Below are 17715 nucleotides of genomic sequence, written 5' to 3'. Positions count from 1 at the left end.
TAAACTTGACCATGCCTCATCCCTGGACCTCACATGGTGATCATTGATTGCTGTGGAGCAATCTCCATTAATAGTCGACAGGATGAGTGGTCAACCTGGTCTATCAGTCAATTTAAAGAAAGATTCTCCAGAACGCTAGCAGACCCAATCGGGTTCATACAGGACAAGCTAGTATTTAAGACACTATTGCAGTTGTCCATGAGGACCAAGCAGAGGGAGAGTAACGTTCCCATTCCATCTTTCATCTTGAGGTTCTCCTGGTGTTTAGGTCACAGGATTTTCTCTCGGCATTTAGCTGGGTACATACCATACTGACAGTCATCTCTCAAGTTGAAAATATATTGAAGATATTTCCATAAGGAAGGGGCCCCATTTAATGGTCATTTTCTGTGTTTCTGCTCAAGAACATGTTAGCCTGGATGTTGGACAGTTTTTCCTTTTCCTGGCCACAAACATTTCTTTGAGTTCAAAAGATGTACCCAATTTGACCTTGGCCATAAATTTCCCTCTGGGTTCCTGTCCTCACTGTGGCAAAGCAGCTGACCTCTTGTTACCTCACCACAGCGGCACCGGCAGAGTGAAGGAGATCGACCCTGAGTCCCACCAATGTACCAAACACCACTGCTACCAGAGGGATGGTTTAGCCCAGCACTTAATGTTGCATTCATTCTGCCATTGTGCCTCTCTATCAGATTACCCCAGAATAAAACTGAAGGGAACATCAAGGCCTGTTTTCATAGAATGGTTACTGCACAGAAGGAGACCATTTGACCTGTCGAGTCTGTGCTGGCTTGCTGCAAGAAATATTTAGCTGGTCCCACTCCCTGCCCTTTCCCCTTAATCCTGCAGTTTTCTTTCTCCTCAGGGGCTTATCCAGTTCTCTTTTGAAAGCCACGATTGAATCCCCCTCCACCGTCCTGTCAGGCATTGCATTCCAGATCCCGACCACTCGCTACATGAAGTTTTTCCTCGTTACCGTTGGTTCTTTTGACATTCACCTTAAGTCGATGTCCTCTGATTCTTGACCCTTACGCCAATGGGAACAGTTTCTCTCTACTCTCTCTCTGGGTCCCTCATGATTTTGAACACCTATATCAAATCTCCTCTCAATCTTCTTTCAGGATGGATTGAACATAACTGAAGTCCTTCATCCTCGTTGGTCTTTTCTGCACCGTCTCTTAATATATATAATATATTTATTGAGAAAAGCAGTGCCAACCTGCCCCACCCCCATTGTATACCTTCCTGCAGTCCAAAGAAATCCAGTCACTGCTACTCTCTTTCCTGGCAGTGCCATCTTCCTTAGTAAAGACAGATGCAAAGTACTCATTTAATCCTCAGCCATGCCCCCTGGCTTCGTGCATAGATCTTCTTGTTTGTCCCTAATCAGCCCTGCCCCACCTCTTACTACCTTTTTCCTATTTATATGCCTGTAGAAGACGTCTGGGTTCCCTTTATGTTAGCTGCCCATCTCTACTCTCTCTTTGCCTTTCTTATTTCCTTTTTCACTTTCGATACTCATCCTGGTTCTCACTTGTATTATCAACTTGACATGTGTCATATGCCCCCTTTTCTGCTTCATCTTGCTGTCTAGTGCTTCATCTTACTCTCTGTTTTGGGAAACATTTCGACAAGCAGGCAAGAAAATTTGCGAAAGGATCAGTGTTGATTGTTGCAACATTTACGATAGATGGATAAAACAGAATTAGATGATTTGTTGAGTTCTTGACCCGCTGTTGTCTGCATTCACAGGTTTATGTATTGAAAAGGCCGCACGTCGACCTGTTTTTGCAAAAGATGGGGCAGCTCTTCGAATGTGTTCTCTTTACGGCCAGTCTAGCCAAGGTAAGCATGCAGCATTACAGAAGTATTGTAACAGTCTGTTTGCACTTGTATGAAGCAGTTTCTGGAAAACTAAAATGTTGGTTAGCATATTTATGTATTTTGTTTAAAATAAATCTTGCAAAGTTAATTTTTTGCTGTTTTAACCTTTTTTCCACTTTTTTGTTTCTGTTTTCCGTGTGTCTGTTTTCCGTGTGTCTGTTTGTATGTGTGCGTGTATGTGTGTGTTTTTACTCACTGTTGTCTGATGGCTATAGCACGGGTAAGTCCCTCCCCCCACCCATGGCAATATGGCTGCCTGGCTCCTTGACTTTGCCTGTATGGCCTTTTCAAGAGTCCTGTGTGTTGCCATGACTGCTGTAGAAGTAGTGGATGTGTTTTTTAGCAGCATCTGTTCATGGCTGTGCAATTAGTTTCCCCAGCGCCATCCAGCGGTTCAGTTTTCTAGAATTGCAGGAGTAAGAGGAAACCACAATTGCTCAGTGTAACTACAAATCCCATGCAATTAGAGAAGTACTCATTCTTCCCAAACCCCCTCTCCTCCCATCTCTTGCTTGTATTTTAAACATGTGCACGTATCCAGAGCTGCCTTTGATGCATTATGTTGGCTATGCGAGGGTAGAATGCCCTGATATTTCACTAGTGCAGCCACGCCAAAGGTACTCGCTGCATCATAGCTGTAGCTCTGCCAATGCTTCCTTTGGTCATACCAGAAAATTGCTGCTACTCTTTGCTTGCACCTAAACACCACATTGGAGATTTATTTTCCACCGTCCTCGCCAGCTTATGTTCTAGAGTTCAAAACTAGGGGCCATAAATAAATCAATAAGGAATTCATGAAGTTTTTTTTACACAGAGAGTGGTTAGAATGTGGAATTCGGTATCATGTGGCGTAGTGGTAATGTCACTGAGTTAATAATCCACAGGCCCAGGCTAATGCCCTGGGGACATGGGTTCAAATCCCACCATGGCAGCTCGTGGAATTTAAATTCAATTTTTTAAAAATCTGGAATTGAAAGCTCGTCTCAGTAATGATGCCATGAAACTAACATCAATTATCATAAGAACCTATGTAGTTCACTAATGTCCTTTAGGGAAGGAAATCTGCTATCCTTACCTGGTCTGGCCAACATGTGACTCCAAACCCACAGCAATGTGGTTGACTTTTAACTACCCTCTGAAATGGCCAAGCAAGCCACTCAATTGTTCAGGGCAATTGGGGATGGGCAACAAATGCTGGCCTTGCCAGTGGCGCCTACATCCCATCAAAGAATTTTTTTTTAAAAAGCATAAATGCATTTAACTGTTCACAGCTGTTTTGTTCATGTCACTGTACGTCCTGCTTGTATTTGGCAAAGTAAAACTTGGAATGTTACATTCCAATGGGCTGGAATACACTTGCCTTGGTGGTGGTACATTGAAGGTTCACTAGATTCACTATGATGAGAGGGTTGTCCTGTGATGAGAGGCTGAGTAAATTGGGTCTATATTCTCTGCAGTTTAGAAAAAAGAGATGAAACATCCAAGATTTTGAAGAGGCTTGACAGGGCAGACACTGAGAGGTTGTTTGCCCTGGCTGGGGAACATAGAACATGGGGGTGCAGTCTCAGGAATCATTTAGGACTGAGATGAAAAATTTCTTCACTCAGAGGATTGTGAACCTTTGGAATTCTCTACTCCCAGAGGGTTGTAGATATTCCATCATTGAATATGTTCAAGGCTGTGATAGGCAGTTTTTTTGATCTCAGAGAATCAAGGGATATAGGGAGCAGGCGGGAAGTGGAGTTGAAGCCATTCATTTCAAGAAGGAAGGAGAAACTGTGCGGAGAAGTATTTTATACTGTGCATGCAACAAATAACCATCATGAAAATTGACAGGCATGACTTGAACATGTAGCCTTGAATTGGATGTTTTCTTTGCTCATTTCACTAGGGGTCAGTGTTGACTTTGACACCGAGGTTGGTGCCACAGAATTCTGCCCTTCAGATAGCTGTGAAACTTTGTGATTACCGATTTAATGCTTAGTGTATTATCAGAAGAGATCCTTAACAATATATAGATCTCCTTCAATTCAATTATTTAATGATTGTAGTGTGTTTTGCAGTAGTACAGGCCTGTTATTATCTGGGCAGAGGAAAATGTGATGATGTGAAGGGGAATAAGAATATAAAACCTGGAGCAAGAAAAGGTCAATCATCCTACTCCATCCAGAGCCCAGACTCTGATATTCTACCAGCTGTTAATGCTATTGGTTTCAGTTCCTTAAAGGAAAGGTTTGTAGGGCTATGAGGATAGAGTAGGCGTGTGGGACTAATTGGATGGCTCTTTTAAAAAGCCTGCGTGGACAGGATGGTCTCCTTCTGTGCTGTAAGGTTCTCCAACACCCTGCAAAATTAAAAGTCAGGACATTGCTAGTAATATCTCAGTATAAACCTCAATATCCCTCTCAATCCAGCTCCCTTTTTGAAGGTGTCAATGACTTTTGGGAGTCTGCTTCACATGGGTTTTATGTCGGCTGTGAATTTAATGGAAGAGCGTAGTTTTAGTACCTGAAAGAATCTGAATGTTCTGCTTTCCATCTCCTGTCACCAAGCGACCCATTTAACAGTCAGACCATTAAAGCCATTATCGAGCAAACTCCTTTTTATTAAAAAGGAAAAGGTTTGTTTTTTTAAGTGCACAGCAGCTGAACAGGTTAACTCCCCCTCTGCCTAGAAATGGACTTGGTATAGGACCCCCTTTTTATATTGCAACGGTTTCAGTCACTGAACTCTAACTTGTTTGTTCTGCCTTCTCGAAGTACGCAGATCCCGTGGCAGATTTGCTGGATCGTTGGGGAGTGTTCAGGGCCAGGCTCTTCAGAGAATCATGCGTTTTCCACAGAGGAAACTACGTGAAAGATCTCAGTCGGCTAGGGAGGGACTTGAGCAAGGTCATTATAGTGGATAACTCGCCGGCATCCTACATCTTCCATCCTGAAAACGCAGTGAGTATTCCTGTCCGCTCATTACGAAACGCGTTTCATTTTTAATTTTTTTTTTGCAGAGGGCTAAGTAAAATATGTCCTCCTTCAAGCTATGACAGCAGCTCAGTGTGCCCTGAGGAAAATCATGCAGACCACCACCTCCTCTCCACAAGTCCAAAGTACATCATGTTTTCAGCCTGGTTTTAAAAACTTAACTCGCTGCAGACCATTTTTACCACCTGCTGTTACACTTTCACTACCTTCCTGCTAGAATTCCACGCTGGGTCTCTGAGGTATAGGCAGCCACACCAGAAATGTTTTTCTCGTGTCGCCTCTAGTTCTTTTGCCAATTGTCTTAAATGTGTTTCCTCTGATTAATGATCATTTTGTCACTGGAAACAGTTTCTCCTTATTTACTCTTTTAAACCTGAGCAGCTCTATCAAATCTCCTTTTAACCTTCCCCAAAGGCAAAATTCTGCAGATGCTGGAAATATGAACAGAAAATGCAGGATATATTCAGATCAGGCAGCATTTGTGGAGAGAGAAACAATTAACATTTGAGGTCGGTAACCTTTAATCAGTCCCTCTTAACCTTCTCTACTCTAAGGAGAACAACAGCTTCTCCCAACTCTCCACCTAAGTGAATCCCCTCATCCCTGCTACCATTCTAGTTGTTATACATAGAAATATAGAAAGATTTACGGCACAACAGAAGGCTATTTGGCTCATTCTGTGTGTGCCAGCCAAAAAAGAGTAATCCAGTCTAATCCCACTTTCCAGCTCTTGGTCTGTAGCCTTGTGGGTTACGGCACCTCAGTTACATTTCAGAAGTATTTTTTAAACTGCGATAGGGTAGTAGAGGCAGAAACCCTTTTCAGGCAGTGAGTTCCAGACCCCGACCACCCTTTGGGTGAAAATATTACTCCACAACTCCCATCTAATTCTTCTGCCAAATACTTCATAGCTATGCCCCTGATTATTGACCTCTCTGCTAATGGAAATAGGTCCTTCCTATCCACTCCATCTAGGCCCCTCATAATTTTATACGCTTCAACTAAATCTCCCCTCAGCCTTTTCTCTTCCAAAGAAAACATTCCCAGCCTATCCAATCTTTCCTCATAGCTAAAATTCCCCATTCCTGGGAAGCATCCTTGTAAATCTCCTCTGTATCCTCCCTGGTCCGATCACATTCTACCTGTAATGCGCTGACCAGAACTGTAAGCAGCACTCAAGCTGCAGGCTAACTAGTATTTTATGGGGTTCTAGCATAACCTCCCTGCTCTTACAGCCTATGCCTTGACCAATGAAGGAAAATATCCTATAGGCCTCCTTAACCACCTTATCTGACTGTCCAGCCATCTTCAGGGATCTCTGAACATACACTCCAAGGTGTCTCTGTTCCTCCATATTTCTCAATATCCTACCAGTTATTGTGTATTCCCTGTCTGGTTTGCCCTCCCAAATGCATTACCTCACAGTTCTCTGGATTGAATTCCATTTGCCATTTTTCTGCCCACCTGAACACCTTCCTGCAGTTGACAGCTTTCTTCCTCGCTATCAACCATGCGGCCAATTTTTATATCATCTGCAAACTTTTTAATCATGTCCCCTACATTTAAGTCTAACTCATTGATATATATCATGAACAGCAAGGGACCCAGTGCGGAGCTCCACTGTAAACAATTTTCCAGTCACAAAAACAACTGTCGACCATGACCCTTTACTTTCTACCACTGAGCCAATTTTGGATCCAACTTGCCGCTTTGCCTTGGATTTCATGAGCTTATAATATTCTGACCAGTCTGCCATGTGGGACCCTTATCAAAAGCTTTGCTAAGCTCAGACCCATCAAATGCACTATCCTCATCGACCCTCCTTGTTGCGACCTTGAATAGTTCTCGAACTGCTTGTTTGCTCATCAGATTAGTTTATTGACATTCAGAGTAATTTTCATACTATCTTAGAGACACCACACAGGACACCCTCTCACTTCTTAATCCCAGGTAACTTTCGAAGGATTGTTTGCTGCCTGGTTCCCAACCTCGGGTGCCTTTGTGACTTCACAGTATTTATTCAGTGTTCTGGACCTTTCATTTTTTGTGCGCTTTATTGATCCATGAGTATTCTGAGTTTGCAAATTGTACACTACTGTTAAGCTAGCTACTTTAAACTCTCCCGTTTAAAAGTTATAACTAGAAGTCTCCGTCTTGGAATGTAATCTTTGCATAGGCTCTGGCTGGAGTGCCCACACCAATGCTTTGTTCCCCCCATAACACTGCAAAGTAGTCTTCAAGTAGCTGTCCAATTGCCTTTTGAAAGTTCCTGTTGAATTTGCTTTCGGGTTGTGCGTTTCAGATCTAAACAATCCTCTACGAGGGAAAAAACTTCTTTGTTTCACCTCTGTTTCTTTTGCCAGTTATATTAAATCTGTAACCCACTTGCCAGAGGAAGCAGTTTGCCCATACTTGCTGCACTTGCCTCTGTATCGCCCACCGAGGGAGGAAAGAGCGCACTATCAATCTTGCTACTTTGAGCTCTTCAAAGCTATGTCCGCAGGTTCCCAACATTTCAGACGGTTCTGGTACTTTTCATTAGTCACACCAGTAATGAAGAAAATAGGGGGTTTGTTTTTAGCAGCGTTCACCACCCCAGTTCAAATCGTAGGAACTGGATCAATGCGTTGTCATCGAGAGAGGATTTCCTGAAAATGTGTAATCTGCTCAATAGATTAGGAACATAGGAGCAGGAGTCGGCCATTCAGCCGCTCAAGTCTGTCCCGCCTTTAATTAGATGATTGCTGATTTGTTTTTTAATTCCATCTACCCTATTAAATCCTTTTAATCCTCTTAAACAATTAGATCTTTTTTTAAGTTCGTTCATGGGACGCGGGCGTTGCTGACTAGACCAGCATTTATTGCCCATCCTTAATTGCCCTGAGAAGGTGGTGGTGAGCTGCCTTCTTGAACCGCAGCAGTCCTTGGGGTGTAGGTACACCCACAGTGCTGCCTGGATGGGAGTTCTAGGATTTTGACCCAGTGACAGTGAAGGAACGGCTATATAGTTTTCCAGTGTCTAGGTCGATGCCGGTTGGTCTGTCCAGTTTCATTCATTTTCTATCACCCCTTAATTTTCTAAACTCTAGGGAATACACGCTTAGTTTATACAATGTGCCCTCGCAATTTAACCCTCATTGCCTTAGTATCATTCTGCGCTGCACCTCCTCCAAGGCCAGTATATCCTTTCCTGAGGTGTGGTGCCCAGACCTGAACATCATACTTCAGGTGCAGCCTAACCAGAATTTTCTACAAGTGCAGCAGATCTTCCACTCATGACATTTTCCTTTATAATTTTATGTAAAAACCCCTTGAGGTTCCTGCACACCATTCATAAGTGAGCTATTTTAAGACTGAGCATGGCCTGTGCTGAGTCAGCTAATCGCTCTGAGGGTAGGAGGTCAAGGTGCTACAGCTGGTCTCAACTTCCATGAACTAAGGAGATGAAGAGAAAAGAATCAGAGGTTCCCAATTGCCATTCGCTGATGCCCACTGGAAGGTGGGTTGGCTTTGGGGGGATGGGGGGCACAGGACAGGGTTCAGCTGGTGTGTTGGGATGCTGTAACGGGCCTTTAGAGCCGCATTGCAGCAGGAGAGCCAGAATCTACAGAGAATGGGGCCAATTTCTCCGCCACCTAGAAGGACAAGGGCAGCAGGCATATGGGAATACCACCACCTCCAATTACCCCTCCTGTCTCAACATGCCACCCCAACTTGGACATATATCGGCCAGTCCTTTGTAGTTTGCTGGGTCAAAATTCTGGTGCTTCCCACCTAACAACATTGTGGGAGCATCTTCACCACATGGATTGCAGCGGTTCAAGATGTTTCACCACAACCTTCTAGAACACTTTGGGATGGGTGATAAATGCTGGCCTTTTCAGTGATGCTGGCATTCCAAGAATTAATTAAGTGTATTTTATATTAAAAAAAGAGAAATAGTCACCTCTGAGCTGACTCACCAGTTTTCTATCAAGTGGAATTCTGCCATTTGTTAATGGAAATGTTTTTTGACTCTTTTAAAATAGGTGCCTGTGCAGTCTTGGTTCGACGACATGTCGGACACGGAGTTGTTTGATCTGATTCCATTCTTTGAAGGACTGAGTAAAGAAGAGGATGTTTACAGTATGCTGCAGAACCTCCGCGGCAGGTAGCGATTGTGCTCTGGGCATGTCCTCGCGGCAGATTCTTCACGTTCTTGCCCGTTTTTTAAAAATTTCTCCCACACCCCTTGCCACAACACCCCACTCCCTCGCAGCATTGCTTTTTTTTTCAAAAAAAAGAAAGCTTCCTTCAGTTTCCCCTGCCTCGTACACCTGTATTTGGATCGGAACTGCAACTTTTGGAGGAGGAGCAGGAGGAAGGTATCTTCACGCAAGAAGCACTTCAGCGGTTCCTGCCGTTAACTCGCTATGGACACAGTGATTGACATCCGTTGAACTTCTCAAAGCCTGATATTAGAAAGTCGCACATGACCAGACTTCATTTAAATGAAAGAACTATCAGAAAAAAAACACACACACAAAACAAAACAAAAAAATCTGTTACGGACTACAGTTTAAGTAGAAAACTTTTCCTTCTCTCTACCTACCAAAAACAAGTATTTGGGCAGTTCTGTGATTTTTTTAAAGTATTTTTCTTTCCTTTTTTGTTAATTTTTTGGTTGTTGCTATGCAGACAGTCACACTGATCTACAGTAGCTGACCTGATTCTATGATCTCTTTTTTGCAGAATGAAGTGCCTTTTTGAAGAAAAAAAAATTGATAATTTTAGATGAAAAAAGCAGTTAATTTTTTTGTACACCGCATATTCCAGAGATCTTTTATCTTTTAATGACTGTATGTTTTAAAACAAAAAAAAAATTAATCTTTGAGCACTGTTATTTATGCTGAACACGTTGAATTATAAGTGCTGGGTACAAGTCTCTAGAGTCATTAAACTTTTAAATTTTACATCAATTGGCTTAACAATAGTTCATGGGCACCAAATTTAAAAAAAAAAAAATTATAATTTTTTAAATATAGGGACAGTTTAGGGTCACTGATGTCACATTGCAGTATGACTCGATAAGGGACAGATCAGAAGCTGGAATTGTTATCAGTGCCACCAGGGACTTGGGAAATGACATGGTGCTGCCAGATACTGTGATGGATATTTTTACTCCCTTTCTTTTCCCCAGCCCTCTTTCCATGCCATCTTGTTCCCTCTTTCTCCTCCCTTTTTTAAGCTACATAGAATGCTGAGAAAGTTTGCTGAAATGCGACCGTCCCGCATCTGTGGCTAGAATGCTGGTTTATCGAAATTCCTCCATTTCAATTTCCCCACAACTCAACACTGCAACAATCTTGGGGTGGTGGGGCGCGGGGGTGGTGGAGTGGTGGTCGGGGAAGGGGGCAAGGGTTGCTGTCGCCTTGGATTCCACAGCAGGGTTGGTATCAGACTGGTCCCGAGTGTCTCTGCATATTAAGGGCTGTCTGACATGATGCTGCACAACAATGTCTGGACATCATTCTGAGATCACACTTACCGCAGGGACTGGTGGTGTGCGCGGTGAAGGGAAGGGGGAGCGGAGACAGCTGGTGGTGGGCTGGCAGAGTGAGGGAGGGCAAGAGGTTATCGCAAGCGAGGTGTATTGTACAGTGGGGATTTCGGGGCTGTTAAGATACAGTCTTTGCAAATAATGCCACTGTTGTTTTCTGTTTGTTTCAAACCTTTCCTGCTCTCTCCATGAAGCAATTACAGTCCAAAGTGAAAGGCCGCAGTGGTAATGGTTGAATTTATATTGTGATTCTGTCCGTCCGTATTTACATGTTATGTCAAAAACTCTGTCTGATTCTAAAACTTAAGTGGCTTCCCTTCTCTCATTGCCTTTCGCTTGATGTTGGGATTCCTGTCTGAAAACTGGGTGTCTCACTTCATCTGTGAGTATTGAAGCAGTGTCTCAATAGTGTGACATTTTCCATTGATTTTTGAAAAGAGAAGGCGTGATTTTTTTTCACTTAACCCTTCCTCCTTTCCTCTCCCACCTTCCTCCTCCTTTCCTCTCCCACCTTCCCCCTCCTCCCTTCCTCCTTTCTTCTCCCACCTTCTCCTTTCCTCCTTTTCTCTCCTACCTTTCCCCTCCTCCATTCCCCCCTACCCAGTCCAACTCTGATTTCTGTTTAAAGGTAGATCGCTCGGGACAGGTCACTGCTACTGACCCATGCACCCATTGTCACCTCGATTAAATGAGAATGTATTTGCTGGATTTTCACCAGTGAACAGTGGAATTTCCTCTTAATATCTGTCTTCCACAGGGAGCTGAGCATGTGTCACTGTGTGCGCACGCATACACACAGAATGGCCAATTTACACATTAGTACTGTTGGTAGTGGCGAGCCTGTAAAAGTGACTTCCTGTCAGCAGGAAGGGATACTGGAGACATTTAATGATCGCTGCAGTTGTGAAATATTAGTCAGGAGCTGAGCATTACTTTCACAGCCAAGTCACTAACTTTTTGTTTATTTGGCCATTGCTCAAAGGTCCTTTCTCCTCGAGGCATTTGCTCGCTTGTTTCCTAGCAATAGGTATCCTGATGTCTCTCCTATCGGTCAAACGCAAGCAAAAATGGCATCTCTGCGTTTTATATATTTTATTTGTTGAACAGTCAGTAATGCTAGTGATGACAGTGGGGAAATACAACCAGATTTTACTTACCCGATGACCCTCTACTGGAACCGCAACTGTGTCAGAGGTCAGGGCGAGGACAGGGTGGAATTGACTGGCGATGCCAGTTTAAATGGCTGGTGCTCACTGTCTGAGATGACACGAGAATGGTAACCACTTGGGGTGAGTAAGCAGCAACTTCTGGAATGGTAGCTTGTCTTGAGCTGGTACTTTCATGGCAGGGGTGGGGGAGACGATTGAAGCCAACAAACACAGCATTGTGGGGGGCCTGGGGGGGTGGGTAACTCTGTCAGTTCTGCATTCCCAATTGAAGCGATGCCCTTGAAGGGAGTGCAGTTGCAGATGGAGTTTATTAAGTGCACTCCTTCCTGGGGGCGACTTTACACAATTATTTTAGTAAAACTGCATTGGCAGTAGAGCTGCACTGCTTGCCAACTGCCGTGTTTCTTGGCGAGTGTGAAATTCTTGAATCCGCCAATTGCAGGTCTCATTTACATAGCATTAAATTGGAATCTGTATACTTGTTATTGGCAGTAACTGAGTTTTGATGGTAAAAGACCAGGTAATGCAATGGGTTAGAGGACAGTCTGTTCACTCACTGAACCGCAACTCAAATCCAGCCCAGACTGCTGGGCAAAGTCTTCCATATTGGAGCCAGTGAAGTGCGTTGGGCCATTTTTGTTTGGCATGTCCACAGCACAAAGTCCTGCCTCAATTGGAAATCTTACTGAGGTTGCCCAGGCAGGATAGATGGTTAGTGCTGTGGAGTGTTACTGCGAGGCACAGTGCCAGAGCAGGAGGAGCCTCATCTGGCATTCAGCCCATGCATTGTGGAAATTAATCCATCCCGAGGCTGGGTGGGAAATTTTCCAGTCCACATCCTTCCTTGAAACACACAAATTCCTTAAAGAGCTGCCCTTGCATTTTTCTTGCTGCTCGCAATTACTGAGGCCACAGATCTTTTTGCTTCTGGTAGCGGTATAAAATATTAGCTTAGAGCAACAAAAATTTCATAGTTCATACAGCACAGTAGAAGTCTGTTCAGCCCCTTGTGCCAGTGCTGGCTCTTTGAAACAGTTATCCAATAAGTCCTGGCCCCTGCTGTTCCTCATAGCAAATGTTCCTTTTCAAGTTACTATTGAATCTGCTTCCCCAGCCCTTTTCAGGCAGTGCATTCCACATCATAACAACTCGCTGTGTAATAAAACAAAATCCTCCTTAAATCTATGTCCTCTTGTTACCATACCTCTTGACAGTGGAAATAGTTTCTCCCAATGCACTCTTATCAAAACTATTAATTGATTTGAAATCAGAATCTTTTCCATGTGCTGGTATTGTCACTAAACTTTTTGTTGTTTGCACATTTGTCAGATTTGGAGGCTATTTTCCCCTGGCATTTGGTAACCGTGGAATTACTGTGGGCAAGATCAGCCCACAAACAGTTAAATCAGTTTGTGTGGCCTTTCTCTGCACCTCTAGCTGGGTCTGTTCCTCCATTTATTTTAAACTGGTCAACATCTCCACCAAAAGGGAGGTCAGAAGAACAGCATCAAACTTGTCGAGTGTTTGCCCACTACTGTCACAGGTGGTCATTTCTAGTCTCCTATGTGGGAGAAAAGTGCCACGCACTTGCTGGTCCTCACTGTGGACGGTCACATTCTGGTGAAGCTCTGTACCAGCACATAGATGGCAGACAAGTCCAGGGAGGGAGTAATGTAGAGAATTAAATAAATATGAGTACAATATGGTAAACGTATTAAGAAGGCAGAAGAGCTAGTTGCAGAGAAAAACTGAACCACAAAGGGCAGAGGTAGGCTCCTGTATGGCGGAGTCACGGCTGAAGTTGGTTAGAGCATTGCTGCAGTTGGGAGTTGAGTGGACCGAAGGCCGGTATCAATCTGTGACACTGATGGAGCCCAACATAACTTTCAGTAACCTGTGCCAAGTGTGAACGGGAGAGTATCGATCCGGGCAAGGTGCATGCCTGTTTGGTACGGGCACAAGCCCTGTGCCCACCCACCGGTACAAATTATTAAACAAATCAGACAAATAAATCCAAGCTCCCTTTAGTTAGTGAGTGCAGTTTGAATCATCCTTTTTTTTCTTCCTTAAATGTTACAAGGGTATTAAGCATTATGAACTTGTCTGTTCGTTATCTCGGAATATTGACTGTGAAACTGCCCTTGCAATAATGAACCTGACCAAACCTGTAAGTGAGATGTAGTCATGGTTTTTATCTTTGTTTGTATTGATCTCATTTCTTCAGCAGATGCTGCTAAAGTATGGTTTTACCCACTGGGAGCTTGACCCATGGCTGTTTCAAACTTTTCCTCACCACTGTGTGCCTATCACTTTGAAAATGTTAACTATTTTGCCTCAAATCCGGGCACAATCATTTCTGAGGACAGGCTGAGCACCACAGAATTGCTCTCCAATTTTTAACATTTTTTTTGTGTGTGTATCTTAAAATGTTTCATGTCACAAAATCGGCAAAGTATCCTTTTCTTTCCTTTAAAAAGGTATTACCCCAGAAACTGCAAATATTTCTTCCTCAGCAGTGTTGAGACCACTGTAACTTCACAACACGTTGATGTAACCAGAGAGCATGTATTTTTTTTCACTCGAGCACCTTCCCCTGCACCAGGAATCTGTAAGAATGGGAATTGAAATAGCTTATTTTTCTAAAACACTCGCAGTACCTGCTAAGCATCAAACACTAAGCGTTAATCAATCTTTAGCATTATGGAATGGTAACGTCTAGACTGCTCTATACGGTTTATTTTCTCTTACTTTGCTTAAGCGGTAACTTGCTTGGGTTATAGAATCTAACTTTGTTTCAAAATCTTTTTTTACCTCTGTGACTTACCAGTATGTAGTAATGCAATCAAAAAGAACCTGCCAACATTTCTCATGCTGCTGTGTGTGTGCAAGTGTGTGAGTGCAAGCTTGCGTGTGTAATCTTAAGGGACTACAAACTTTGGAAACCAACCAACAGGGTCATTGTATTCTTTCCCCTCCTGGAGCATCAGGACTGTGATGGTAAGATGCCAGTTAAAGGTCCAGATATACTATGATGTTGGTTGATTTGAAGGAAGCAGGAGGGGCTGGGCGAAGAAGACGGACAGTACAATGCCCATCATACACAGTTGAGTGTGTGTTTATAGCATGCTTTGTACTCGTTGTATGAATCAATGTAAGAGGCACATACTCAGCCTAGTTAGCTAGACATTGCCATTTTTTTAAAGAATGTAGATTATGTACAACTCCTTTTTAATATAATCGTGTTCAGCTCAAATCAATGGTTTGTTACAGTCTTTCCATTTTTCTTTTTAAAAACTTGGCGAACAAATGAACCACTTGCCTTAAAATCCAGTAAATGAATGTTAGTACAACACAATTTCTGTTCTCACACAAGTTTTGTAAACTCTGTATGGTGATATAAACCAAGCAGTTGTTTTCTCAAACTGCAGAGGATTGTGCAGGAAACACGATCCTGGTCAGCTGTTCTGAACGCAAAATTGAGCATTCCATCAATCTTTAATCCTGTAAACTCACGACTGTTCTAAAACTAGTGTTTGTAAATGGTCTGTTCTGTGCCTCTGATTCCAAAGGTGCTCCAAAGGATATTTGCCTTGTAAATGATTGCGTGGGGTGGGGGGGAAGAGAGGAGGGGGAGAGGAAATATAGCAAGGGAAACTATGCAAAACAAGCTGTTGAGGTGGGGGAGGGTGGGCTCTTGCCTCACCGCATCCCCCAACCCCTTTCAATCATTGTACCAATTTCCTGCTTACTCCAGACTGTACAAAAGAACACAGGGAGAGGGAGGGGAGAGAGTGGGGAGGATGGTGACTTGCTTGTTTTTCATAATTTTAATGTGGTTCCAGAGTTGGTGACACTTTTCCACTTTGATCAGCAATACTTGAGAAACACTATAAAGTTTAAGAGGGAAAGAAACAAATGGTTGTTACTGTCGGTTACTGAATAACCCGTTTCTTTACTTTCACCAATAAAATAAACTTTTAAACAACGGTCGTACAGCAAGTATTTTTCTACCGTGCAGCGATTATTCCTGGTGCACAAAGGCAGGGAGATCCCCCACCCCCGATGCATCGTCACCCCCATTTCACCAGTGCAGCTAAAGTTATAATGGTGTTTGACAGTAAAACATTTTTGAAATTGAGTTTGTTTTAATGAGCAAATCTATTAAAAACTAACCTGCTTTCTGCTTCAAAGGGTTGTGACTTCAAAGAGATTTCTTTTTTCTCTGCTAAATGGCCCAAAAACATGTTTTCATGCAGGCAGGTCCACAGCGCTGGGCACTGATTCAGTGGCCAGCGAATTCCTGAGGCCTGATATCAGCCTTGAAAAGTAGGCAATTGATTAAGGGCCTCTTGTATTGGAGGTAAAAGGTGAATCCAGAACTCTGAAACTAAATAACAGTGCACACAAACTGGCAAATGTTCAACGGTGGGACCTTAAAAAAAAACACCCACACACCACACGCACACAGACACACAAAATTGGGCATGTGAAGCAGATAGAAGCAAACTATAGTTAAAGCAAAATACTGCGGATGCTGGAAATCTGAAATAAAAACAAGAAGTGCTGGAAATACTCAGCTGAGTATTTCCAGTATTTCTTGTTTTTATTTTAGAAGCAAACTATGCTGGTCTCATTTACACGACTGCATGCTGTGACTGTATATGGCCATTGGGTGTAAATAGAATTAGGCTGGCGGTGATGCCATTCTATCAAATGGCTATGAGAACAGTTACACTTCATTATTTTTTTATAAATATTGTCTTAACATTAAAGTCACTATAATAATTGACAAGAAAAAGTCCAGTTGTGCTTCATAATGAAAATGGGGCATTCATAGCCACTCTCTGCCAGTCATACCTCAACACAGACCAGGATCTAATGTGGGATCTTCCCTAGTTTAGATGACTCAGTATGTGATTTATGTAATCACTGGGAAACTCGAAGTTAAAACATTTCTGCTTAATCGCAGTGGTGTGAACCTGTGTGGATCCAATAGTCGTATTGCAGCTCTGACAACCAAAGCTAACTCTTGGCCTGAAAGTCGCCCACGCTTCCCCACAGTGGCATAGAATCATAGAAGATTCATAGAATCATACAGCACAGAAGAATGTCACTCGTGCCTGTGCCAGCTCTTTGAAATTGCTGTCCAATGGTCGTACTCCCCTTACCCTTTCTCCATCACCTACAAACATTTTCTTTTCAAGTATTCAGTTCCCTTTTGAAAGTTAGAGCCATAGAAAAAGAACCATAGAAAAATTATGGCACAGAAGGAGGCCATTCAGCCCATCGTGTCTGTGCCGGTTATTGAATCTGCTGCCACCATTCTTTCAGGCAGTGCATTCCAGCTCACAACTTGCCGCATCAAAAAATTCCTCTTTATCTCTCCGCTGATTCTTTTGCCAACTATCTTAAATCTGTGTCCTTTGATTACCAACCCTTCTACCAGTGGAAACATTTTCTCATTCTTTATCAAGGTCCTTCGTGATTTTGAACACCTTCATTAAATCTCCCCTTAACCTCCTGTGGTCTAAGGCGAACAACCCCAGTTTCTCCAGTCTCTCCACATAAACGAAGTCCCTCATCCCTTGTACCATTCTAGTAGGTCTCTTCTGCACTCTCTCCGAGGCCTTGCCATTCTTCCTGAAGTGTGATGCCAAGAATTGGACACAATACTCCCGACTGAGGCTTAATGATTTATAAAGGTTGACCAGAGCTTTACTTTTTTACCCTATGCCTCTATTTATAAAACCAATGATCCAATATGCTTTGTAGATGCGGTAAGAGATCAGAGCTCAGTATAGTAGGAGATTTATGCTGCGTCCCACCACTTGATTGAGTAATGCATGTTGGTGCTCCAGCATAATGCTGTGCATTTGTATCACACATTCAACCTAGTGAAATATCTCTATTTTTAAGGAGGAAATCGAGTAGCAAGTTGGATTTGGAGGAAGAATGAGGCAAGGTGATTATGGGTGTGACTGAAGAACTGGCTTTTGAAGATGGAAGAGATGCAGCAAAGCTGGGGGAGAGAGAAAGAGATGAACAGTGTTCCAGAGTGCAGGGACAGAATGCACCACCTTCAGATAGAGTAGGGTTACCAACCCTCCAGGATTGTCCTGCAGTCTCCAGGAATTGTAGACTGATC

The 17715-nt window shown here is 43.1% G+C and overlaps 2 protein-coding genes across 2 annotated transcripts in view; both read left to right on the top strand.

Annotated features, from left to right (window-relative positions):
- ctdspla (CTD (carboxy-terminal domain, RNA polymerase II, polypeptide A) small phosphatase-like a) overlaps positions 1-10205 on the top strand; it is a 209730-nt gene extending 199525 nt beyond the window's left edge. The window contains exons 3-7 of the mRNA XM_068053464.1: positions 405-608; positions 850-977; positions 1723-1845; positions 4644-4829; positions 8891-10205. Of these exons, the coding sequence (XP_067909565.1) occupies positions 405-608; positions 850-977; positions 1723-1845; positions 4644-4829; positions 8891-9016 (767 nt within the window). The 3' untranslated portion in view covers positions 9017-10205. The remainder of the gene's footprint in view (positions 1-404; positions 609-849; positions 978-1722; positions 1846-4643; positions 4830-8890) is intronic.
- Positions 10206-11426: 1221 nt separating this feature from the next.
- The window catches only part of vill (villin-like), a 166685-nt gene continuing 160396 nt past the window's right edge, over positions 11427-17715 (top strand). The window contains exon 1 of the mRNA XM_068015725.1: positions 11427-11690. The gene's annotated coding sequence lies outside the window, so the exon portion shown is untranslated. The remainder of the gene's footprint in view (positions 11691-17715) is intronic.

This window comes from Heterodontus francisci, chromosome 2, assembly GCF_036365525.1.
Source record: "Heterodontus francisci isolate sHetFra1 chromosome 2, sHetFra1.hap1, whole genome shotgun sequence".
Taxonomy (NCBI): Eukaryota; Metazoa; Chordata; class Chondrichthyes; order Heterodontiformes; family Heterodontidae; genus Heterodontus; species Heterodontus francisci.
This window is presented reverse-complemented; position numbering and strand designations above follow the sequence as displayed.